At 46.5% G+C, this 26,127-nt stretch overlaps 1 protein-coding gene across 1 annotated transcript in view; it reads right to left on the bottom strand.

Annotated features, from left to right (window-relative positions):
* Nucleotides 1–26,127, bottom strand: part of UBE4B (ubiquitination factor E4B) — a gene marked incomplete at both ends in the record, with an annotated part of 123,793 nt that overhangs the window by 77,509 nt on the left and 20,157 nt on the right. Inside the window, 2 exons of the mRNA XM_080691277.1 lie at nucleotides 1,026–1,161; nucleotides 10,497–10,683. Of these exons, the coding sequence (XP_080547403.1) occupies nucleotides 1,026–1,161; nucleotides 10,497–10,683 (323 nt within the window). The remainder of the gene's footprint in view (nucleotides 1–1,025; nucleotides 1,162–10,496; nucleotides 10,684–26,127) is intronic.

Below are 26,127 nucleotides of genomic sequence, written 5' to 3'. Positions count from 1 at the left end.
GGTTAACTAGATTTAAAAAAAATGCCAGCTGGGCGTGGTGGCACATACTTGTAATCCCAGTACTTGGGAGGCTGAGAGAGGAGGATCGCGGTATTAATAATATAATTACATTTATAGGGTAAATGGGTAAATTACTTTCTTCTTCTTTTATGGCACTGGGGAATGACCCAGCTGTGTTCTACCTCTGAGCTACACCCTCAGTCCTGTGTTTTTCGTTTTTTGTTTTCTTACTTTGAAACAAGGTCTCACTAAGTTGTGAAGGGCCTCACTAACTTTCTGAGACTGTCCTTGATCCTGTGACCCTCGTATCTTGGCCTTCCAAGTACTGGCATCACAGCTTTTGCCAGCACACCCCCGGCTGGATACTGTTTTCTACCTGATTTCCCCGGAGAGTGTGGTCCTTCCTGAATTCCTGTCCTACTCGGTGATCTCTGACCTGGCTCCTCCCATCACCCGCCCAGCACTGAGGCTCTACACCAAGTGCTTACAACACTCTTCACACCATGACACATGTGTCTAGCCTGCTGACATACACAGAGGGGGCTCGCTGAGGGCAGAACAGATGGGTGCTGTGGTCTGACAGGCCAAGCATTAAAGGACTCGGCACCTCAGCGCCCATCGCCCACTCCCGGCACACGTCGCACACACAGGCCCTGCTCTGGGATGCCCTGATCCAGAGGGAGCATTCAGGGTGTCGGCTGACCTTCTGGAAACCTTTCAAACTTTAAAATTTCACTGATCAGTTAAGCACTGAAAAAAACCTATAGGGACGCAGATATGTCTAACTCTCTACCTAAAAACTAAGGCACTGGAAAATCATTTTTTAACCACCTATGTCATTATTTCACGAAAGACATGTAACACCGAAACATATATGAAGGGCATTTCAGAACAGAAAGACCTGTTGCTAAGGAGTGTCACGGGACTCCGGGCTGGTGTTTTCGACGACTGACCTAGAGACTACGGTGAATGCACTTTTCCCTTTCCATAAATAAACAGGATCGTAGAGCGCTGGCGTCACTCACCTTTTCTCACAGGAGACACCATCGATGTCCATGCTCTGCGAGCGGGACAGAGACTGGGACTGCGTCTCAAGGCTGTTGGAGGGCGAGCTGCTGAGAGAGCTGACGCCTTCACTGCTCTGACTCCGATGGGCGACTCCTAGACAGAGGACGCAGGAACGTGACGTGATGCAAGAACTCGTCAACAGCGGCCACAGCAGAGACACCCAGCTCACTGGTACCATCCCCTTGGCAACCGAGGAGTGCCACTGGGTTATAGGAAATGTTTAGATAACACCAGAATCCTAGGAGTGAGCCATATATCTTTACAGAATCTTAAAATTTAACTACAATTATTTCACCGGAGGGGAGAGGGAAAGGGAGAGGAGAAGGAGGGGGAGGAGGAGGGGGAGGGGGAGGGGGAGGAGGAGGGGGAGGAGGAGGAGGAGGAGGAGGAGGAGGAGAGGAATGCTTAACCAAGTAAAATATCTACGAGCCAGATGTGGTGGCATATACCTGTAATCTCAGTACTTGGGATGCTGAGAAAGGAGGATTGTAGGTTCCAGGCCAGCCCCAACAATTTAGCAAGCTCCTCAGAACTAGTTGAGAACACATTCCAAAACAAAAATAAAAAGCATTGGAACCGGGCATGGTGGCGCACGCTTATAATTCCAGTGCGTGGGAGGCTGAAACAAGAGGATTGCACGGGTTCGAACCCAGCCTCAGCTAAAACTTAGTGAGGCTTTCAGCAACTTAGTGAGACCCTGTTTCCAAATAAAATATAAAATAGGTCTGGGAGTATAGCCCGGAGGTAGAAAGCCCCTGGATTCTACCCCCAGTACCATAAAAAAAAAAAAATGGAGATGTGGCCGAGAGGTAGAATGCCCCTGGTTTAAATTCTTAGTATCAAAAAACTGAAAAGCATATTATAAAATATAATACAAGCCAGATATGATATTGCCCTTTTATAATCAAAATACTGGAGAGGCTGAGACAGGAAGATCACAGGTTCACAGCAACTTGACAAGTCTCTCCACAACTTACTGAGAACCTGTAAAACAGGGCTAGGAATGTAGCTGAGAGGGAGAATGCTCCTGGGTTCAAACTTCAGTACCTCGCATAAGCATGCATGCTATGCTACTTAAAAAAAAAAAAACGAGACTTCTGGGGCGTGGTGGCGCACACTTCTAATCCCCACCCTTGGGAGGCTGAGACAGGAGGATCACACAGGTTCGAAGCCAGCCTCAGCTACTTACTGAGACCCTGTTTCCAAATAAAATACAAAATAGGTCTGGGAGTATAGCCCGGAGGTTGAAAGCCCCTGGGTTCCACCCCAGTACCAAAGAGAGAGAGAGAGAGAGAAAGAGACAGACAGACAGACAGACAGACACAGACAGACACTGACTGACTCACATATTAAAAAAAAACAAAAAAGCTGGGTATGATGGCATACGCTTGTAATCTCAGCAATTTTTTGTTTTTGGTACTGAGGATGGAACCCAGGGGCATTCTACCTACACGTTATATCTCCAGCCCTATTTTTTATTATTTATTTTGAAACAGGGTCTCACTGAGTTGCAAAGGCTGTGTCAGCCTTCCAAATGCTGGGATTACAAACTCCTGGAACCCAAGGATATTCTACCTCCGAGATACACCACACCACCAGCCCTATTTTTTCTTCCTTATTTTGAAACAGGGTCTCACTGAATTGCAAAGGGCCTCACTAAGTAGCCGAGGCTGTCCTCTAATCGCAATCCTTCTGTCTCAGCCTCCTAAATCCTGGGATTAGCTGGGAGGGGGGGGTGCAACTTCGTTAGACCCCATTTCAAAATGCCCCCCCTGGGTTCCATCCCCAGTACCACAAAAAGAAAAAAAAGAAAAAATATAAACTACCTTAAGTTAGCATTTATAGCTGAAACAACTAGCAAATGAATACAATACGAACCCTCCCAGCATTCCAAGAAGGTAAACATACTGTTTAATGTCTGTTTATTAAGGACAGTATAACTAGCCCTGACAGCATTTACGAAGGGAATAAAAACGTAATTTGAACTATTCCCCAAAACTGCAATAAAGCATGTGCTGTAGTTAGAATTCTGAAATAAGCTTGCGGAAGACGGTGAAACCTTAATTAAATCAAAAGAGTTCTACTAAAAGAGGTGCAAACCAATGAGCCTCGAGAACATGAAGAAACAGGCGGCCAGGACAACAGGTACTCACTACTCCAAAAGAATGAGATTCGCTAATGCTGAGCTGCAGAAAGTGCCAGGTGAAGGTGACACTTGATCAAAGATCCCAAAGAAGACATAAGGAGCAAAATCAAAGGAATGTATTAAGGGGTGAATAAAGACATCGAAACTTCAAAAGAGAACCAAACAGAAATCCTGAATGAAGTGAAAGATACAGTACCTAAATCTGCAATAAAAAAACATCACCCACAGAATAGACCTCGTGGTAAAGAGAGCCTCGGGCTCAGAAGACTCGTATCTAAACTGGAACACAAAGTTAACAGGAAGAACAAGGGACTGTGATCAGAATACGTCAAATAGCTGGGGAAAAACTAAAAGACGAGTGGCATAAATGACCTCTAAGGAGAAACATTATCAGAAAAGTTTTCAAGCTTGGAAAATATAATGGATATTTATATATAGAAGATACTCAGAACCCCAACTGGACAGGACCAAAAAAGAAACCTCTCCACCCCACACCATAATCAAAATGACTAACACACAAGAATAGAATCTTAAAAGCTTCAGGAGAAAACTGCAAGGTCACACTGTGTGTGGGGGTGAATCAATAAGAATTACTGTAGATTTTTCCACCTAAATTCTAAAAGCCAGGAGAGCTCTGAATGATACCAGCCCCAAAGAAAACAATTTCCAATCGAGATTACTATATCCAGCAAAGATACCTTTGAAAATTGACAGAAGCAAAAATCTTCCATGACAAGCAAAAACTAAAGCCAGCTTTACAGAAAATACACAAAGAAATAAAAATCAGAAGAGCAACTAGGGAGCCGGGCGTGATGGCGCACGCTTGTCATCCCCGCATTCAGGAGGCTGAGAACAGAGGATCGCAGTTTGCTGACAACCTCTGCTACTTAGTGAGGTCCTCGGCAATTTGGTGAGACCCTGTTTCAAAATAAAGAATAAAAAATAGGGCACGGTGTGTAGCTTAGAGGTTGAATGCCCCTGGGTCTCATCTCTAGACCCGTAAAATAAATAAATAAATAAATAAATAAATAAATAAATAAATAAATATTCAACTATATGCTATTTACAAGAAACTAATCTTGTAGGCAAGAATATTCACAGGCTAAAGGTCAAATGATGGGAAAAGATATTCCCTGCAGCCCGGCATGGTGGCACGTGCTTGTAATCCTAGCACTTGGGAGGCTGAGACAAAAAGATCATGATTTGCGGCCAGCCTCCGCTGCTTAGTGAGGCCCTTTGCAACTTAGTGAGACACTGTTTCAAAATAAATAAAAAAAATAGGGCAGGGGGTGTAGTTTGAAATAGAATCCCCCTAGGTTCCATCCTTAGTACCACAAACAAACAAAGAACAACAACAACAACAATAACAACAAAAGTACAGACCCAAAAAGGAGCAGGTAGAAAACCAGAAAAATGTGGTATTCTGGGAAACCAAAAACAAAACAAAACAACAAAAAAAAAAACCTGTGTTAAGGAGGAGAGTATGAAAGCCACATCACATGAGGCCAACAGTCGGACCAGACAGGGCCGTGACGGCGAGGCAGAGAGGGCCCCACCTGGAGTCGGATGAGCAGAGGGCGCAAGGCCAGGAGGAGCAGGCTCGGCTGGCGACTCGTTCCAGAGCTTGGCGCTGAAGTGCTGCAGAGATGGGGCGGGAGCTGGCAGGGAGAATGAGAGAGTTTGTGGGTTTTTCATTCTCAGGATGGAAGAAGTAAGAACATGGACAAAGACTATCGCCCAAGTCCACCTGAGCGGGAAACCTGGTGGCCCAGGACAGTGGAGGGAGCAGCCGGGACCGTGGCTGCGCAGTGAGGGCTGAGGACCCGGGGCCAGGCTCCCGCGAGGCAGGGCCAGCTCGGAACCCGAGGACAGTGCTCTGGGAGGTTCCCCTGCCTGCCTGAGCCAGCGCTGCAGAGAAAGGGGTGCTGTGCGTGGGAGAACGGAGTAGACAGCAGTCGGCAGAGTGGCGAAGGGAACTGGGAACCGCGGGCGACTGCCTGATGGCATGAAGGGGCCACCTGAATCTGTGATCAAACCTGAAATGAAGCAGTCATGATGGCTCCTGAGGATTGTGTTGTTTTGTGCCGCTGGGGATTAAACCCAGGGGCCTTCTACCACTGAGATGTGCACCCAGCCCTCTCACTGATGTGTTGCTGTGGTCGTCATTATTCTTTAGTGGTACTAAGGATTGAGCCCAGGCTGCTGCTGCTGCTATTATATTATTATTATTATTATTATTATTATTATTATTATTATTATTATTATTATTATTTAGTGGTACTAGGGATTTAACCCAGGGTATTTCTACCACTGAGCTACAATCTCAGCCCTTTTTATTTTGAAACAGAGTCTAAGTTTCTGTACCCTGGCCTCGAACCCGTGACCCTCCCGCCTCAGCCTGCCAGGTACAGGGATGGTGCCATTGCAGCCAGCTGGTCTTGAGTTTTCCTCCCGCCTTCATGAGTTCCAGTATGTGAGGCAGAGGACAGGGGGGAAGGCACTGAAACTCGACGGTGACTTAACCCAGCAAGAAAGCTGAAGCGGGCCAGGCGGTGACACATGGCTATGGTCCCAGCCCTGCCTGTAACCTAGCCAACTACTCAGGAGGCAGAGGCAGAGGCTGACCGCCACGAGGCCAGCCTTCGCAACTTGGCGAGATCACATCCCAAGACAAAAATGTTAAACAGGGCCGAGGCCAGCCATGGTGGCGCACGCCCGTAATCCCAGCACTTGAGAGGCTGAGGCAGGAGGATCGCAGGTTCAAGATCAGCCTCAGCAGTGACACTCTCAGCAACCTAATGAGACCCGATTTCAAAATTTAAACAAATAGGACTGGGGTGGAGCTCAGAGGTAGAATGCCCTGAGTTTAATCCCCAGTACACAGGGGGAGGGCATGCTGGGAATGTGGCCACCGGTGGAGTACTTGACTGGCACGCTCCAGGCACTGGGGCCAATCCCAAGCACCAAGGGAGGGCAGGAGGGGCTCGCCTGCACAACCTAGGGGGGCAGGCTTCATCTAATCACAGAGACATGCAGCAGCTGTTAGCACTTTTTCCAAAAAAATATAAAATCACCGCTGGAATCCTGAACCCTCTACCTGAGAACCATCACTACTATTTTATTTTGTTTTATTTTATTTTAGTGGTCTGGGGATGGAACCAGGGGCATTCGACTTCCAAGCCACACCCCCAGCCCTATTTTTTATTCTTTATTTTGAAACCAGGTCTCACTGAGTTGCAGAGAGCCTCACTAAGTAGCTGAGGCTGTCCGTGAACCACGATCCTCTGGTCTCAGCCTCCCGAATGCTGGGATGACAAGCGTGCGCCACCACGCCCGGCTACCATCCAAACTTCTAAATGATGTACAAGAGACATTTCACACAAAAGCATCCTTTATCTCTAATTGATGTTTGAGCCTGAACTTTTCTTTCATAATTAATAGAATTATGCAAAAGCATTTTTCCACGTACGCAAAGGAACCTACACTGATACCTAACCAGTTACAGTTAACAGAAATACTTTCCATTAACAACCCTAGATCAAGAACACAGATTAGTAGCCAGGCATGGTGGCGTACTGCTGGTAATCCCAGCATTCGGGAGGCTGAGGCCGGAGGATCGCGGTTTGCAGATAGCCTCAGCTCCTTGGTGAGGCCCTGAAACTCAGTGAGACCCAGTTTCAAAATAAAGAATAAAAAATAGGGCAGGGGTGTAGCTTGGAGGTCGAATGCCCCTGGGTTCCAATCTCAGACCCCCCAAAAAACAAAAACAAAATAAAAATAAAAAAGAACATAGATTATTTGGAAATGTTGACCAAGGCAGAGTATATTAACAAACTGTGGATATAACAGTCACATACCAAATTATTTGACAGGATGATCCACACAGATCTCTTAGCACCCAAGTTTTCATAACTTAATTATAAAATAATAATTATAATTCCATAATAACAACTTATGTTTGATACTAAAGGTCACATAGAAAAATATTTTTGATGCCAGGCATGGTGGCACACACTTGTAATCCCAGCATTCGCAGACAGTCTCAGCTACTTAGTGAGGCACTTTGTAACTCAGTGAGACTTTGTTTAAAAATAAAGAATGATAGGCCGGGCATGGTGGCACATGCTTGTAATCCCCGCGCTTGGGAGGCTGAGACAGGAGGATTGCACAGGTTCGAAGCCAGCCTCAGCTACTTAGTGAGGCTCTCAGCAACTTAGTGAGACCCTGTTTCAAAATAAAATATAAAAAAGGCCTGGGGGTATAGCCTGGAGGTAGAAAGCCCCTAGATTCCGCCCCCAGTACCACCAAAAAATAAATAAAATAAATAAAATAAAAATAAAGAATAAAAAAATAGGGCTGGGGGTGTCGCTTGGAGGTAGAATGTCCCTGGGTTCCATCCACGATACCACAAAGAAAAGAAAAATGTTTATGAAAATACAGTATGAGTCAATATCACTATTTCTCAATAAATAGCCCTACATGCCAGGCATGGTGGCACATGCTTGTAATACCAGGACATGGGAGGCTAGAAAGGAGGATTACAGGTTCGAAGCCAGCCTTAGCTACTTAGTGAGGCCCTCTGCATCTTAAAGACCATTTCAAAATAAAAAATAGGTAATTTTTAGGAAGTAATAGAGTAGTGACTTAGTAAGGCCTTCTGCAGCTTAGTGAGACTTTGTTTCAAAATAAAGTATAAGCCGGTCGTGGACTTGTAATCCCCACGCTTGGGAGGCAGAGACAGGAGGATCGCGCAGGTTTGAAGCCAGCCGTGCTGGCTTAAGAGACCCTGTTTCAAAAATATAAAGGTCTGGGAGTGTAGCCCGGAGGTAGAAGGGCTTCCAGGAACCCCAGTACCACCCCCCCCAAAAAAAAAAGTATAAAAAACACGGATTGGGGGATAGCTCAGAGATACAATGCCCCTAGGTTTCATCCCCAGCACCACAAAATAAAATAAAATAACAAATAGGGCTGCGGGTGTAGCTCAGAGGTAGAATGCTCCAGGGTTCCATCCTCAGTACTGCAAAAAAGAAAAAAGAAATTGTCCTAGATATCAATCATGAGTTTATTCATTTGGAAAAAATAAATATAGCCAGGCGCAGCAACACACACCTATAATCCCAGTACTTGTGAGGTTGAGACAAGAGGTTCACAGGTTCTAGCTCAGCTTTGGCAACCTAGTAAGACTGTTTCAAAATAAAATAAGCCAGGCATGGTGGCACAGCCTGAAATCCCAGTACTTGGGAGGCTGAGACAGGAGGATCCAGGTTCGCAGCCAGCCTCAGCGGCTTAGTGAGGCCCTCTGCAACTTAGTGAGACCCTGTCTCAAAATAAGGAATAAAAGCCAGACGTGGTGGCGCACGCTTGTAACCCCAGCAATTGGGAGGCTGAGACCGGAGGATCGCGGTTCGCAGATAACCTCAGCTACTTAGTGAGGCCCTCTGCAACTTAGTGAGACCCTGTCTCAAAATAAAGAATAAAAAATAGGGCAGGGGGTGTAGCTTGGTGGTCGAATGCCCCTGAGTTCCATCCCCAGATCCCCCCCAAAAAAATTGAGCTGAGGGTATAGCTTGATGGTAAAATGCACCTGGGTTCAATTCCTGGCACCACCAAAAAAAAAAAAAAAAAAGCCGGGCATGGGCTCAGTAACTTTGTGAGGCCTTCTAAGGTAGTGAGACCTTGTTTCAAAATAAAAATAAAACAGGGCTACAGGTGTAGCTGAGGTAGAAAGTGCCTGGGTTCAATCCCCAGCACCAAGAAATAAATACATACATACATACAACAAAATAAAAATTTTTTTAAAGGGCTGGGGGTGGGAGAGGGCACCAAGCACAATCTGAATGTGCGCCATTTTCAATATGATCCAAATAAAAATAAAATAAAATACTTCCTTTAAAGTTAGTGGAAATAATCTAGAATTACTTTGAAAGAAAGATATTACTATTATTATTATTATTATTATTTTACTTAAGATATAATTCTTTCCAGATTTTCAAATATTCTAGCATAACTTATAAATAATATTCTGTTGCCATTTTGAAAATATTTTTTTTTAAAAAGGGCTGGGGGGTGTAGCATGGAGATAGAATGCCCCTCAGTTCAATCCTCCCTACCTAAAAAGAAAACAGATCTATTTATAAATTATGTGTATGCCAGGGGGAGTTTTGTTGCTTTGTTTTTTGTGGTGCCAGGGATCAAACTCACAACCTTCCACATGCTAGGCAAGTACTCTACCACTGAGCTATATCCCCAGTCCCACGTGAAACACTATACCCTAAAAAATTAAGAAAAAAAATTTCTGTACCGAGGTAGTATGATACAAGGAAACGTATCATATCACCGTTATTTCAGTCCTGAACTATCGGGTAGCTTTCTCTCAAACTTGGGGCTGGAGCTCAATGGCAGAAGCTCTGCCTGCACACGAGGCCCTGGTAAGAAAGGGCCAGAGGGAGCCGGAGAGGGAGGACCGCCTGCCGTCAGAGGAAACAAGCAGAGCCTGTTAGAAAAAAGGCCAGAAGACATAAGAAGGGAAAATCATCATCTCTAAGAGATCATTTGTGCCGGGCATGGTGTGCACGCTCGTAATCCCAGCATTGGGGAGGCTGCGACTGGAGGACCGCGGTTCACGGACAGCCTCGGCCACTTAGCGAGGCCCTCTGCAACTCGGTGAGACTCTGTTTCAAAAAGAATAAAGAAGCCCGGTGTGGTGGTGCACGCTGATAATCCCAGCATTTGGATGGCTGAGATTGGAGGATTGCAGTTCGAGGCCAGCCTCAGCTACTTAGTGAGGTCCTCTGCAACTCAGTGAGACCCTGTTTCAAAATAAAGAAAGAATAAAAAATAGGGTTGGGAGTGTGGCTCAGAGGTAGAATGCCCCTGGGTTCCACCTCCAGTACTGCAGATATCTGCAGATATGTGTGTGTGTGTGTGTGTGTGTGTGTGTGTGTGTGTGTATAACAAAAAGATCATTCAGAACGAATCGACAACAATGAAACCTGCAGTAATCTTTTTCTTTAAACTATTCCTGCCGGGCGTGGTGGAGGCGGAGACAGGAGGATCGCGCAGGTTCGAAGCCAGCCGCGCTGGCGTAAGAGACCCTGTTTCAAAAATATAAAATAGGTCTGGGAGTGTAGCCCAGAGGTAGAAGGGCTTCCAGGAACCCCAGAACCACAAAACAAACAAACAAACAAACAAACAAACTATTCCTTGCTTTAGTTGCTACGGAAACATCAGGACCATGAGCCTAACAGAGACCTGAGCCGGCAGTCCCGCGGGGCTCGCTTACCTGCTGCACCTATTGGGGAGGTAGCTGGGGTCATGTTGTGAACGTTGAGACCAAGACTCTGGGAGGGGCCTGGGGCTGATGCTGCTCCAGGAGGTCCTGGAGGGTTCTCCCTCTGGGGAGAGGTAAGCGGGGTGGTCGGCTGGGAGGTCTGTCCACCAGCAAGTCGGGCCAGGCGCCTCCGTCGAATCTACAACAGGAGAAGAAAGAGCATTCCATAACCAAAGGGCAAAAATATAATCAATACGCCATCTGCTCACCAGACCAGAGCCTAAAACCAAGAACTGTGAGGCCCTCTGCATTTCAGTGAGACCCTGTTTCAAAACAAAGAATAAGCCGGGCGTGGTTGGCGCACGCTTGTCATCCCCGCGCTTGGGAGGCAGAGACAGGAGGATCCCGCAGGTTCGAAGCCATCCACGCGCGTTGGTTTAGGAGACCCTGTTTCCAAATAAAAATATAAAATAGGTCTGGGAGTGTAGCCCGGAAGTAGAGGGGTTTCCAGGAACCCCAGTACCACCAAAAAAAACACAAAAAACAAAAAACAAAAACAAAACAGGGCAGGGGGTGTAGTTAGAAGGTAGAAGGCCCCTGGGTTCCATCCCCAGTACCTTCAAAAAGAAATAAACACATAAACAAATAAATAATAGTTTAATTCAATGAGAGAAAGAGCAAGGAAAGGACAGAACTGGAGAATACTGTGCTAGGTGAGATTAGGCAGTCAGAGTAAAGCCTCGCATGTTCTCCCTCATATGTGGAAGCTGGGAGGAAAGGATTCACGGCAGGAACTGTAGACAAAGCAGGAAAAGCCATAGATGAGCAAATAGGCGACCTGAGGAGGAGGGAGGGGGGAGGGAAATCCCTATGTACATGGCTTAACAAGCATAAATATTATCAAAGTCAATCACTCAGCCAAACCTGAGGAGGGAGGGGAGAGGGGATGGGTGGGAGCTGGGGAAGGGCTGAGCGACGTGTGCGCGGTGCCTCTGCCTTCTCGTACCCCATGACAGTAATACACCAATAAAAAAAGGGAGGAGAAAACAGAAGTTAGAGTGAGGCAAATTTCACTGGAGTTTCAGAGCAAAATGATAAGGTTGTTTGCGCTCGATTACAGTGAAAAACCTCATGTGCCATATCTTTCTCCAAATATTCCAGCACTGGAATAATTACAAAGACGCACCATAAAACCCCACGGATCACAGAAGTGTCAGAGTCAGTGATCCATAATCACTCAATGAACTCTCATTGACCATCTGCTGCTCCAAGCAACGGGATGTAAAGTTAGGAGAGGCTCAAGCTCTAAGTGGGCATCAGAGAAACAGACCAAGCAGGCTGCTCACCGCCTTTCCTTAGGGGTAAAGAAGAGGAAAAAGTTCACTTACGACACATGGGACGGCCTCTTCTGAACTAAGAATCAATCTACTCTGTTTTGTTTTAATGGTAGTTCTGAGGATTGAACCTGGAGGTACTCTACCTCCAAGCTAAACCCACAGCCCTAGTTTATTTTTACTGTGAAACAAGGGTTCACTAGATTGACGAGAGTTTCACTACTTGCTGAGGCTGGTCTTTAACTTGCAATCCTCCTGTCTCAGCCTCCCAAGTCCTGAGATTACAGGTATTTGCCATCTCGCCTGAATGGTCAATCTGTCATTCTAACACGGAAGAAAATCCATTCCTTTTATCAGTCTCAGACAATAAAAACACCCGAGACCTCACCCCACTTCAGCAGCCCTCCCTGCGCCTGTGATGCAAATACACCTATCAGTGAACCTACAGGAACCCCTCAAGTCCTTTGATGGATGCTGTATCCACTTGACTAGATTAAAACCCTTAGAAGCCAGGCGTGGTGGTGCACGCTTGTAATCCCCGCACTCGGGAGGCGGAGACAGGAGGATCGCGCTGGCTTAAGAGACCTTGTTTCCAAATAAAAATATTTTAAAAAATAGGTCTGGGAGTGTAGCCCGGAGGTAGAAGGGTTTCCAGGAACCCCAGTGCCACAAAATAAAAAAATAATAAAAATCTTAGAAAAGTTTAGGTCTTATTTATCTGCCAGTGGCCTATGTGGCTCTTACTCCTTCCCAACACTGTTCTGAGCACTTTACAAATACGCGCCTGTCTATCTAACGCCCATTATGACCCACGTGACCGGCGCTCATGTTGTGCCCACTTGCAAACCGAGACACAGGAGGTTGGAAGCGCTGCTGACCAGGTCCAGAGCTGAATCTGCACTGTGCGGCCGGCTCTAGTCTGCAATCCCATCACCACGCCAGCAGTCTGAGGGTCCCCAGGACCCTTCCACAAGGTGCAGGAGGCCAAAACTACTTTACAGAAACGCCAATTCACTCCCACTCTCTAATGAGCACTCAGTGGGAGTTTTTATTTATTTTAGCTTATTTTTGGTGGTACTGGGGTTCCTGGAAGCCCTTCTACCTTCAGGCTACACTCCTAGACCAGCGCGGCTGGCTTCGAACCTGCGCGATCCTCCTGTCTCCACCTCCCAAGTGCGGGGATTACAAGTGTGCGCCACCACGCCCGGCCAGTGGAAGGTTGTTTCTTTTTTTCTGGTGGTACTGTACTGGGGTTCCTGGAAGCCCTTCTATATCCGGGCTACACTCCCAGACCTAGTGGAAGTTTTTAGATGTGATTTTGCAACAGATTCAATACCAAAGTTAGTATGAGAATCCAAGTGTCTTTTATTGAGACATTAAACAAGGTCACACCCTCTCATCAAATTTATTTTAGGAAATGTAGTTATGTTCAACAAAAACTTACTACTTGTGTTCATTACATAATGCTTCCCATGTTTTGTTTTGTTTTTCTATTGGTGCACTGGAGTCGTGCATCTTAAAGGAATACAAGATGGTGCGGGCATGCATGCACACATCACCCAACTGGCCCTTCCCCAATTCCCACCCCATTCCCTCCTCCTCCCTCCTGCTCGTGTTTGGCTTAGTGTTTTCATGGTTTTTTAATTAATAAATATTTCTTAAGCTCTTGGTTTTCATTTCTAACAGGGTAAGAGTCCAGAGGGCTAACCCATCCATACCAAATCTCTTTGGGATCCTCAGAACTTTAGTGGTAAGGAGTCCTGAGACTAACACCTCAGGACCACTGCATTCCCACCACCTGTCCTGCTCGTTCTTCACCTCCCAGACCCCAGCCCCGCGCCAGCCCACAGCAGGCACTGCGGGACGCTGACCAGTCCTGAAGAGCAAAGTCGCCCAAATCACCCCCAAGAGAAGCAGTACTGGGGGGGGGGGTCACTGAAAGAAACTAAAGACTCATTTCTCTCAAGAAGTTAACTGGGGGAAGAGAGCGGGGCCTTGGACCAGAAAACACCTGTTCCCACCCAATTACTCAAGCCAGAGACCTAGGAACCATGCTCAGGCCTCCTACCTGCCCCACGGCCCCAGCACAGCCCTTTCTTTTCTTGTTTTGGTTTTGGTTTTGCAGCACTGGGGATGGAACCCGGGGTGATTCTACCTCCCAGAGAAATCTCTGCTATCCTCCGGTGCTGGGATTACAAACTTGCACCACCACGCCCGGCTGGCACAGCCCATTTTGGACCAAGCCCAGTCACTTGATCTGCAGGCCACCTCCCAACCCTTCTGCCCCCACCCTATCCAGGTCACCTTCTCTACAAAAGCTTCAACACATCTGTCTGTGTCTACTGTAACCTGGTAAAACACAGGCCTCATATTCCTTTCTTAAGACGCTTTCAAGATCGTAGGTTCAGGAAATGCAAATCAAAACTACAAGTAAATACCACTACACACCCACTGGCATGGCCACTATAAAAAAAAGAAAAGTGTTTGTGCGGATGTGGATAAATGAGAAAGAACTCTCGTGCACTGCTGGGGAAAGTATAAAAGGGTAAAGGGTACAGCCCAGCCAGGCAGGGGGCATAAGATTTTCAGAAGCTGAGACAGAAGGATCGCACAACCTCAGTCCTAGCAAGACCTTGTTTCTAAATAAAAATAAAATAGGGATAGGAGGTGTAGCTTAAAGATAGGACGCCCCCGGGTTCAATCCCCAGTAACAAAAATAGGGGGGGGGGGCACCATGCAAAATAGTGTAGAAGTTCCCCATATAAACTAAAAAGAAATGAAAGCAAAACTCAAATATTCTACACTTGTATTCATAGCAGCACTGTTTGTGAGAGCAAAAGGTTGAAGTAGCCCAAATGTGGGTTAATAAACGAATGGACAAAGAAATTGTGGTATACACTTATGAGACTGAGAGAGAGAGAGAGAGAGAGAGAGAGAGAGAGAGAGAGAGTGTGTGTGTGTGTATGTGTGTGTGTGTGTGTGTACTAACAGGGTTGTTCTGTTTGTACTGTTGGGGATGGAGCCTAAGGCTTGTGCATTCTACCCAGGCACTCCACGACTGGGCAAGGTGGAACACACTTGGAAGCCCAGTACTTGGAAGGCTGAGCCAGGATCCAGCCTCAGCTACTTAGTGAGGCACCTCCCAATTTAGTGAGACCTTGTTTCAAAATAAAGAATAAACACCAGGCGAGCATGGTGCCACATGCTTGTAATCCTGCAATCTTGTAATCCAGAAATCGGGAGGCAGAGACTGAAGGATTGTGGTTCTTGGCCAGCCTCAGCTACTTAGTCAGGCCTTTCGCAACTCAGTGAGACCCTGTTTCAAAAATAAAAGGCTAGCGCTGGGCGTGGTGGCGCACGCTTGTAATTCCCACACTTGGGAGGTGGAGACTGGAGGAAAGCGCAGGTTTGAAGCCAACCTTTCTGGCTTAAGAGACCCTGTTTCCAAATAAAAAAAATATAAGAAAATAGGTCTGAGGGTGTAACCCGGAGGTAGAAGGGTTTCCAGGAACCCCAGTACCACCAAATAAATAAATAAATAAATAAATAATAGGGCTGAGGGTATAGCTTGGAGGTACGATGCCCCTGGGTTTCATCCCCAGTAATGCAAAAAATAAAAATAAAAAATAAAAAAATAAAGGGCTCTAGCTCAGAGGTAGAATGCTGGGGTTCAATCTCCAGTACCACCAGGCTGGGGGTTGACATTTGCCACAATAATGATGAACAATGAAGACACTACACTAAATGAGGAAAAACTCACAAGAGGGCTTAAACTGATTCGTCTGTAGTTGTCAAATCACAAAGGAGAATGCTGGTTGCCACCAACCAGGAGGAAGAAAGGCTCAGTTACTGTTTAATGGGTACAAAACGTTCTGCAAGATGAAAAGGGCTCAGGAGGCGGACCGTGGTGATGGCTGCACAGGGTGTCAAATCCTGAATGTGACGTTGCGTACGCTTAAAACGACTGACATGCTGGGCTTGGGCTCCGTGTGTATTATATCACAAATTTTTTAAATACAAGTAAGTTAAGCCGGGCATGGTGGCGCACGCTTGTAATCTGCGTGCTTGAGAGGCTGAGACAGGAGGATCGCACAGGTTCGAGACCAACCTCAGCTATTTAGTGAGGCTCTCAGCAACTTAGTGAGACCCTGTTTCCAAATAAAATATAAAATAAGTCTGGGAGTATAGCCCGGAGGTAAAAAGCCCCTGGGTTCTACCCCAGTACTACTACTACTACTACTAATACTACTACTACTACTACTACTACTACTAATAATAATAATAATAATAATAAAAAATATGAAAGAGGGCTGGGGCTATAGCCCAGAGGTAGAAGGTCCCTGGGTTCCATTACCACACACACAAAAAAATATGTTTTCTTCTCCCTCCCGGTATTGCCGGTTGAACCCAGGGGAATTTGACCTCTGGACTACACCCCAAGTCCTATTTTTTATACTTTATTTTGAAACTGGGTCTAAGTTGTGGAGGGCCTCACTAAGTAGCTGAGACTGGTGGCAAACCTGTGATCCTTCTGTCTCAGCCTCCCAAGTACTGGAATTAAAAGTATGAGCCACCATTCCCGGCTTATACGTAAATTTTATTTTTTTATTTTTTGTGGTGCTGGAGATTGAACCTACGGGCATTATACCTTTAAGCTACACCCTCAGGCTTATTTTATTTTTAATTTGAAACAGGGTCTCACTAGATTAATGAGAGTCTCACTATTTGCTGAGGCTGCAGTCCTCCTGCTCAGCCTCCAAGTACTGGGATTATGAATGTGCACTACTATGCCCACTACAAGTAAAATAAAGATAAGCTCAGCTATAAAATTATCAAGTCATCCTCCCTCCTTAGCAAGTGCTAATTAAACTACTAGACACAAATTGGAAACCAGGTAATCGAGGAGCTAGAGGGTAAGTAGGTGGAAGGCTCCAGAAGACAACGGAAACAGTAAAACCACAGGACATAGGAAATAAGAGTTTAGGCTGAAACACTGTAGCCAAAGTTCTCAGCCTATCTGCTTCTCTGAATACTAACCTCTGGTGTGAAAATTGAAACTTGCAACTTTTTTTGTACTTAGTGACCAGAAAAGTCTTCAAGAAAGAACAAAATTACCATAAATCCCTTAGCAACATTCGAAACCTAAAGAAAACATTTTCTGTTTGTTTATGGGTGGGGATGTTGGGTTGAACCCAGAAGGATTCTATTTTTTTTTTCTTTTTTCTTTTTCTGGTACTGGGTTTTGAACCTAGGGACATTCAACCCTATTTTATTTTTATTTTGAAACATCAAAATAGGACCTCACTAGGTTGAAGAGAGTCTCACTGCTTGCTGAGGCTATCTTTGAACCTGTGATTCTCCTATCTCAGCTTCCCAAATACTGGGATTACAGGCATGTGCCACCACACCTGCCTTATTTATTTATTTGTTTGTTTGTTTATTGTGGTGCTGGGGATGGAACCCAGGGGCATTCTATTTTCGAGCTACAGCCCCAACCCTATTTTTTATCTTGATTTTGAAACAGGGTCTCACTAAGTTGTAGCTGAGGCTGTCCTCGAACCACAATCCTCCTGTCTCAGCCTCCCGAATGCTGGGATTACAAGCGTGTGTCACCATACCCAGCTATCTTTTATTATTATTACTTTTTTCTTTGCAGGTCTGGGGATGTGCCACCATGCCTGGCTCTATTTATTATTATTTTGAAACAGAGACTCACTGAGTTGCAGAAGGCTTCACTAAGTAACTGAGGCTGGCCCTGAACTCATATCCTCCTGCCAACCTGCAATTCCTCCTGCCTCAGCCTCCCAGGTACAGGGATCACAAGCATGCGCCACCACGCCCAGCTTTGAAGTGATTTATTTTGAAAGAGCTGTGATGGCCCTGGTAATAAAATGTGTCTGTGTGCCTGTAACTATCCCTGCCCTGAAACACACATTATCAAATACAAATGTGATTCTGCTGTCTTAAAAAACAAACAGTAAGTCAAATCACTAATAAAGAAGCCAGGCGTGGTGGTGCATGCTTCTAACTCCAGTATTTGCGAAGCTGAGACAGGAGGATCATGGTTCAGGACAGCCTCAGCTACTTAAGTGAGGGCCTTTGCAACTCAGTGAGATCCTATTTGAAAATAAAGAGTTAAAAATAGGGCTGGAGGTGTAGCTCCGGGTAGAATGCCCCTGGGCTCATCCCTCGGCACTGCAATGAGAGTGAGCACAGGAGGGGCACACACCCCTCAGCACTGACACGCCCCGCAAAGGCGGCCCAACGCATAGGACAACCTTTTTTGTTTGCTCTATGTTTTTACATTAAGCATAAAAGATTGGTATAATCTCCTTAAATAAAAGCCCTTTTCAAAAGAATCTTCTTTTCCGACACAAAGAGAGGGGGGAAAAAAAAGCATAAAAAGAGAACTTTCTAATTCCTCAACTGCTGTGGCTCAAACCACAACTCAGACCCAAAGGCACTGCCCAGGAAATGTCATTGCTCGAGTTTTTGTCATGTTTGTTTCAGTTCTTATTTTACAGATGACATCAAGATAGGGTTTTCCCCTGGACTGTTCTATTCTGAGGCAGCACTTCCTACCCTTGAGTTCCTAGTACCTAAAAATAGGTTCCAACAGCTAGTGCCATTTTGGGGTATCAGACCAAAGCTAAAGGATAGAACAATCTATTCCTCTTCTTTTTAGCAGGTTGGAGTTGTGGGGTCCATAAGGAAGTATTAAATTGAAGTATTAAATTCAAGCCAGGCATGGTGGTGCAATCTTGTAATCCCAGCATTCGGGAGGCTGAGACAAAGGATCATGGTTTGAGATACTTAGCGAGGCCCTTTGCAACTCAGCGAGACCCTGTTTCAAAATAAAGAATAAACTGGGTGTGGTGGCACACGCTTGTAATCCCTGCGCTTGGGAGGCAGAGACAGGAGGATCGCGCAGGTCGAAGCCAGCCATGCTGGTTTAAGAGACCCTGTTTCCAAAAATAAAAAAGTATAAAATAGGTCTGGGAGTGTAGCCAGGTGCTGGTGTGTGTGTGTGTGTGTGTGTGTGTGTGTGTGTGTGTGTGTGGTACTGGGGATGGAACCCAGGGGCCTTCTACCTCCGGGCTACACTCCCAGACCTATTTTATATTTTATTTGGAAACAGGGTCTCTTAAACCAGCTGAGGCTGGCTTCAAACCTGCGTGGTCCTCCTGTCTCAGCCTCCCAAGCGTGAGATTATAAGTGTGCACCACCACGCCCAGCTCCAGGTGCTGTTTTAAGGGTCTTTGTGTGTGTGTGTGTGTGTGTGTGTGTGTGTGTGTGTGGTACTGGGGGGGGTGGAACCCAGGGGCTTTTCTACCTCTGGGCTATACTTCTAGACTTTTTTTTTGCTTGCAGTACTAGGGATGGAACCCAGGGGCATTCTACCTCCAACCTACACCCTCAGCCTTACTTTTTTAGTCTCTTTTTATTTTTGAAATAGGGTCTCACTGAATTGTGAAGAGTCTTGCTAAGTAGCTAAGGCTGTCTGTGAACCACTATCCTCTGGGTCTCTGCCTCCCAAATGCTGGGATTACAAGCTTGAACCACCACACCCGGCCTCTTCCAGACCTATTTTATACTTTATTTGGAAAGACAGTCTCATTAAACTGCTGAGAGCCTCACTAAGTAGATAAGGCTAGCTTCGAACCTGTGCAATTCTCGAACCTGTTCAATTCTCCCGTCTCAGCCTCCCGAGCTCTGGGAGTACAAGTGCATGCCACCATGGCCGACGGGTCTCATGTTTTTAAGCTCAGTAAATAACCCACGGAAATCTGACCATGACAGCACATGCCTCCGCAAGTAGTAAGACTCTCTTCGACCTAATGAGACCCTGTTTCAAAAAAAATTTAAAGCCAGGCGTGGTGGCGCACACTTGTAATCCCAGCATTTGGGAGGCTAAAACAGGAGGATCGCGGTTCACAGCCAGCCTCAGCTACTTAGTGAGGCCCTCTGCAAGTCAGTGAGACCCTGTTTCAAAATAAAGAATAAAAAATAGGGCTAGGGTGTAGCTCGGAGGTAGAATGCCCCTGGGTTCCATTCCCATTGCTGCAATAAATAAATAAATAAATAAATATTTTAAAATAGGACTGGGTGTGTAACTCAATAGGTAGAATGCCCCGGGTTCAATCCCCAGTAACACACACACACACACACACACACACACACACACACACACACACACAGGTGAACAGCACATTTACTCTCCCATTTAACAGATAAGAAAACTGAATGCGGGATAAGTAACTTGCTCAAGGTCACACAAGAAAGTGAAGGTGAGCTGCGCCTTGACTTCATAACCCCAGCCTTACACACTCTGATCTTTCCGGCTGAAAACCCCTCCTCCCCAGGCAAGAGAGCAGACAGGGACAGCCCCACGGCTCTAGTGACGCCCGCTTGCTACTTACATCAGTGTGCAAATTTATGTGGAGAACAGAGGCATCCCAGCCATCCTCTAACATAAAACACTAGTAAACTTCTGCCACACACACTGGTGCACCTGTAATCCCAGTCCCTGGAAGGCCGAGACAGGAGGTTCACACATTCAAGACCAGCCTCAGCAACTTAGCAAGACCCTATTTCAACATAAAATTAAAAAGCAGCCGGGCATGGTGGCACACACTTGTAATCCCCGCACTTGGGAGGCTGAGACAGGAGGATCGCGGTTTGAGGACAGCCTCAGCTGCTTAGCGAGGCCCTTTCCAACTCAATGAGACTCTGTTTCAAAGTAAAAGATAAGAGCCGGGCGTGGTGGCGCACGCTTGTAATCCCGCGCTTGGGAGGCGGAGACAGGAGGATCGCGCAGGTTCGAAGCCAGCCGCGCGCGTTGGCTTAGGAGACCCTGTTTCCAAATATAAAAATGTAAAAATAGGTCTGGGAGTGTAGCCCGGAGGAAGAAGGGCTTCCAGGAACCCCAGTACCACCAAAAAAAAAAAAAAAAGGGCAGGGGCTGTAGCTCGGAGGTTGAATACCCCTGGGTTCCATCCCCAGACCCGCAAAAAAAAGAAAAAAACAAAACAAAATAGAGAATAAAATAAAATAGGGCAGGGGCAGGGGGTGTAGCTCAGAGGTAGAATGCCCCTGGGTTCCATTCCCAGACCTGCAAAATAATTAATTAATTAATTAAAATATAAAAATAGGGCTCAGGGTGTAGCTGAGAGGTAGACTGCCCCTGGGTTCAACCCCCAGTACCACAATAAACAATTCAATAAATAAAAAATAAAAGTAGGACTAGGGGTGTAGCTTGGAGGTACAGTGCCCTTGGATTAATCTCCAGTGCCACAAAAGAAAAAAATGTTAGAAAGCTTCTCTGATGAGATGTGCATAATGAAATAACGAATATTTCCACCTTCTGGTTCAAAGTATAAAATATACCAAAATTAAAATAAAACAACTTGATGGACCTGTTATAAATGGCTACGTACTGTGCCGCAGCACTTTGGCTGGCACTAAAGATGGAACACCTGAGTCTCCATCCCAGCCCAAAGCCAGAAGAAAGCGCCCACGGCGGCCCACGGCGGCGCAGCGCTGAGCACCGGGGAGACAAGACAGAGGGGCCGCGCCGGGCCGGGGAGAGGATGCATCCACTCCCAGGTGAGAGCACGGTAACGCTGCGTCTTTAAAGAAAACTGTATCACTCCCGTCTCTTGCTTTTAAAATGAGGTCGATTTCCATCTTGTATGTATCTTCGTACAATTTTTAAAAAACTGAATTGGAAAAGTAGGTCCTAAGGACATACACAGTGATTTTCCTTTATTTTTATGTGTGTGGTACTGGGGATTGAACTCAGGGGAAGTCTACCTCCAAGCTACACCTCCAGATGTTTTTATTTTATTTATTTATTTATTTATTTACTTATTTATTTATTTATTTGTGGTACTGGGGTTCCTGGAAACCCTTCTACCTCCAGGCTACACTCCCAGACCTATTTTATATTTTTATTTGGAAACAGGGTCTCTTAAGCCAGTGAGGCTGGCTCTGAACCTGCGCGATCCTCCTGTCTCCGCCTCCCAAGCGCGGGGATTACAAGCGTGCGCCACCACGGCCGGCTTGATTACCTTTATTTTTAAAAAGTTGGGGCTGGGGGATATAGCTCAATGGTAGAGGCCCCAAGACTGGGGGCAGAACGGTGTCTACCTACCTTATGACCGCTGACACCACTAATGCAAATTATACATAAATGCAAATGGCAATGACTGATAATACATTTCCCATTTTTTCCCTCATCTCTCGTTCCTCACTCAATTTCCTTTTTCATTTTCTTTTTTTTTTTTTTTTTGTGGTATCGGGGACTGAACCCAGGGGCATTCTACCTCCAAGCTACACCCCAGCCCTATTTTTTATTCTTTATTTTGAAACAGGGTCTCCCTAAATTGCAGAGGGCCTCACTAAGTAGCTGAGGCTGGCCAAGAACCTACAATCCTCCTGTCTCAGCCTCCCAAGTATTGGGATAACAAGTGTGCGCCACCACGCCCAGCTCCTCGCACAATTTCTGATAATACTACAACCGTGAGAACACTCAGATGCAGCTCTGCCCCAACTCCTCTTCTCTCCAGGACCCAAGGACTCTAGCAGGAACCAGCCTGGGAGACGGAGAGGAGCCAGCAAACCCCACACCGGCCTACAAATCAATAACTCATTTCTGTCCACAGTTACTGGTCAAAACAAGTCCCAGGGCCCCAGTGCCCGCCTGTGGGCGGGGGCCACGCTCTCCCCTCGCCCCCCGCCCTTGCCCTGCCGCCTTCTCCAGGGGCCTTCCAGACACTGCCTGCGGCCCAGCTCGCGCATGGGCTCCACGCTGTGGATGGTCGACTCCAGACCAACAAGTGCAAGGGCCTCCGTGTCTGTGCATGCATGCGTGCGCACACGGGCAAGTACACACACACGCACACACACACACACACACACACTCTTTCTCCCGCTTTCACTGGGAGAAAAAGCGAACTTGGCAAAAATAACAACAATGAATGAGTCTACGCAATGCGGTCATTCCTCCGCGTGTTTGAACGTTTTCGAAAAAAGGCGGGGGGCAAAACTTGGCACGTTTGTTCTGCTGCCAGGCTCAGCTGCCCACGGTGGGCACGGAGTGGGAGCAGCCAGGGCTGTGGAGAGACTGGGAGGGCGTGAGAACGAGGCAGGAAGTGGACAGCAGGGACAGCAGCGGCTGGACGCAGGCCTCTTAGCCCCAGTCTGTCTGTGACCAGCTCTCTTTCTGTCCTGGGGTCAGGACTCCTGTATCCTTAAAACAAACCCCGTGTCTTGCATAAGTGTGTATGTTATTATCACTATCTGTGCTATTATCTATGCTACTATCACTTACTCTGCCAGACGCTTATAAACACTGCAGCCCCCAGGGGTGTGATCGGCAGTCCGTGCAGAATATCACCTTGCCGTCTTCACTGCTGGGATTTCAGGATTCAAATCACTTACACTAACTGCACACTAATGTCACGGCTGAGCCCCTCCCAAGAGTATTTGTGAAATTCTAAGCCAGGCATGGTGCCACATGCTTGGAACCTCAGTGCTTGGGAGACGGAGACACAAGTATCACAGGTTCGAGGACAGCCTCAGCAAGTGTGAGAGGCTCATCCACCCAGTGAGACCCTGTTTCAAAAGAAAAATAAAATGGGCCTGGGGATGTAGCTCAGAGATGGAATACCCCTGGGTTCAGTCTGAAAGAAGAAAGAAAGAAAGAAAAAAAGAAAGAAAGAAAGAGAGAAAGATGGGTCACATCTGGATTCAATCAAAGAAAAAAAGAGACAGAAAGAGAAAGAAAGGAAAGGAAGGGAGGGAGAAAATCTAGGAAGAACACCCCTGGGTTCAATCTGGACGGACAGACAGACGGACGGACGGACGGAAGGAAGGAAGGAAGGAAACCCAGCCAGTGACCCGCGCTCATGACCTCACTTGGGTCTCTCCTTCCAGACAGCCGGCCGGAACCGAGGGGCAGGCAGAGGCAGGCGGCCGTGAGGACCCCGGCAGCATCCGGCCGGATGTGGTGTGACCAGGCAAGAAAGACAGGCAGGGACAAGCCCTTGCTGAGTGCTGGACACCACCCTGAGGCACTGGAGTGTTTTGTAAAAGCAAGGAAGAGATTCTGCAGGACTTAAGCGGGGGAGTACACGGTCAGAGTGATTTTTTAAAAACCAGTCTCTCGCCGGGCAAGGTGGCGCACGCTTGTTAACTCCCACTCTTGTTAACTCCCACACTTGGGAGGCTGAGACAGGAGGATCGCACGGGTTCGAAGCCAGCCTCAGCTACTTAGTGAGGCTCTCAGCAACTTAGTGAGACCCTGTTTCCAAATAAAATATAAAAAAGGTCTGGGAGTATAGCCTGGAGGTAGAAAGCCTCTGAGTTCCACCCCCAGTACCACCAAAATAAATAAATAAATAAATAAATATAAAAACAAAAACCAGTCTCTCCAGCTACTATGCAGAGAAAGAACTGGAGCAGGACAAGAGACAGCCTGGCAGCGGGGATGGGGAAGGGGCAGTTCCCAAGACGTTGAACAGGTGTCATCCACAGAACCTGGTCATTCTTTGGAAGTGATGTGTGAGGAAGGGTAGATGCGAATTCCCTCAGTAGAGAGCACAAGTTTTTAAAGAGTTCAGCCGGCCCAGTACACACGCTTGCGGTCCCAGACGCTTAGAGGCTGATGCAGGAGGACTGCTTGAGCCTGGGAGTTTGAGGCCAGCCTTGGCAACAAAGCGAGACCCCATCTCAAATAAGAAAATGAGTTATGCCGGGCGTGGTGGCGCATGCTTGAATCCCCACGCTTGGGAGGCGGAGACAGGAGGATCGCGCAGCTTCGAAGCCAGCTGTGCTGGCTTAAGAGACCCTGTTTCCAAATAAAAATATAAAAAAATAGGTCTGGGAGCATAGCCCAGAGGTAGAAGGGCTTCCAGGAACCCCAGTCCCACCAAAAAAAAAAAAAAAAAAAAAAAAAAAGAAAATGAGTTCTGATTAGACTACTATGTAGCAGGGCCAGCAGATATGTCCTATACGCAGTGAACAATTCTTCCATTTACAGTTGCTATTTTTCTTACTCAAAGTGATTTAAAAAAGAAATGTTTAAATTAAAACCCAAGAGATAAGGAAATCATGACAGAAGAAAAATGATGGTGGAAAGTCCCATAAAGCAGATGCAGATTCCTTAGAGAAGAGCGTCAGGAGGCCAATGGCCCCTGGAGGTGAAGCACAACTCTGGGCACCCGCAGGGCTGCCCGGCGAGCAGATCCGCATCACCTCTGTGGGCGCAGCTCAACTGTAGATTCAGAGTACCTGAGTCACGCCGACGACAGCGCACGTTTTTTTTTGGAGGGGGAACAGGTCTGAGGATGGAACCCAGTGACATTTGACCTCTGGGCCACACCCTCAGCCCTATTTTTTATTCTTTATTCTGAAACAGGGTCTCACTGAGTTGCAAAAGGCCTCACTAAGTAGCTGAGGCTGTCTGCGAACCGTGATCCTCTGGTCTCAGCCTCCTGAATGCTGGGATTACAAGCCGCCACGCCCGGCTCTACAGCGCTCGTTTAAACACATACAAATATAACAGTTCAACAATGATTCCCTTTGTCCGAAGCAGTTGAGAAACGCGACGGTATAAAGCAGGACAGAGTAGAAAGAGACCAGGGCAGACGACGCTGTCGCTACAATCTCAGTTTTCCAACCACTTTCTGTCTCATATTCTTCAAAATTCACGCAACTAAAAAGACCTATTTACTCAAAAGTTACTAAAACAAATTGAAACCGGGCGTGGTGGCGCATGCTTGTAATCCCAGCATACACGAGGCTGAGATAGGAGGATGTGGTTCCAAGACAGCCTCCCTACTTAGTAAGGCTGGGAGCTGGGTGTGGGACAAAGGCTTGTAATCATAGTACTAGGGAGGCTGAGACAGGAGGATCAATGTTCACTGCCAGCCTCAGCTACTAAGAGGCCCTCCACAACTTAAAGAGACCTGGTTTCAAAATAAAGAATAAAAAATGGGACTGGACATGTAGCTCAGTAGTTGAATGCCCCTGGATTCCATCCCCAGCACCACAAAAAAAAAAAAAAAAAAAAAAAAAAAAAAAAAACACAAAAAAAAAAACTGGTTTTTGTTTTTGTTTTTGTGGTCCTGGATATGGAACCCATGGGCATTCTACCTCCCAGCAACACCACCAGCCCTATTTTTTTTTTTTTTAGTCTTTTCATTTTTGAAACAGGGTCTCCCTGAGTTGCAAAGGGACTGGCTATGTAGCTGAGGCTGTCTGCAAACCGCAACCCCCCGGTCTCAGCCTCTCAAATGCTGGAAGCT

The sequence above is a fragment of the Muscardinus avellanarius genome (assembly GCF_963383645.1).
Source record: "Muscardinus avellanarius genome assembly, chromosome: 3".
Lineage (NCBI taxonomy): Eukaryota > Metazoa > Chordata > Mammalia > Rodentia > Gliridae > Muscardinus > Muscardinus avellanarius.
Note: the sequence above shows the minus strand (reverse complement) of the source record. Positions and strands in the feature narration are given on the sequence as shown.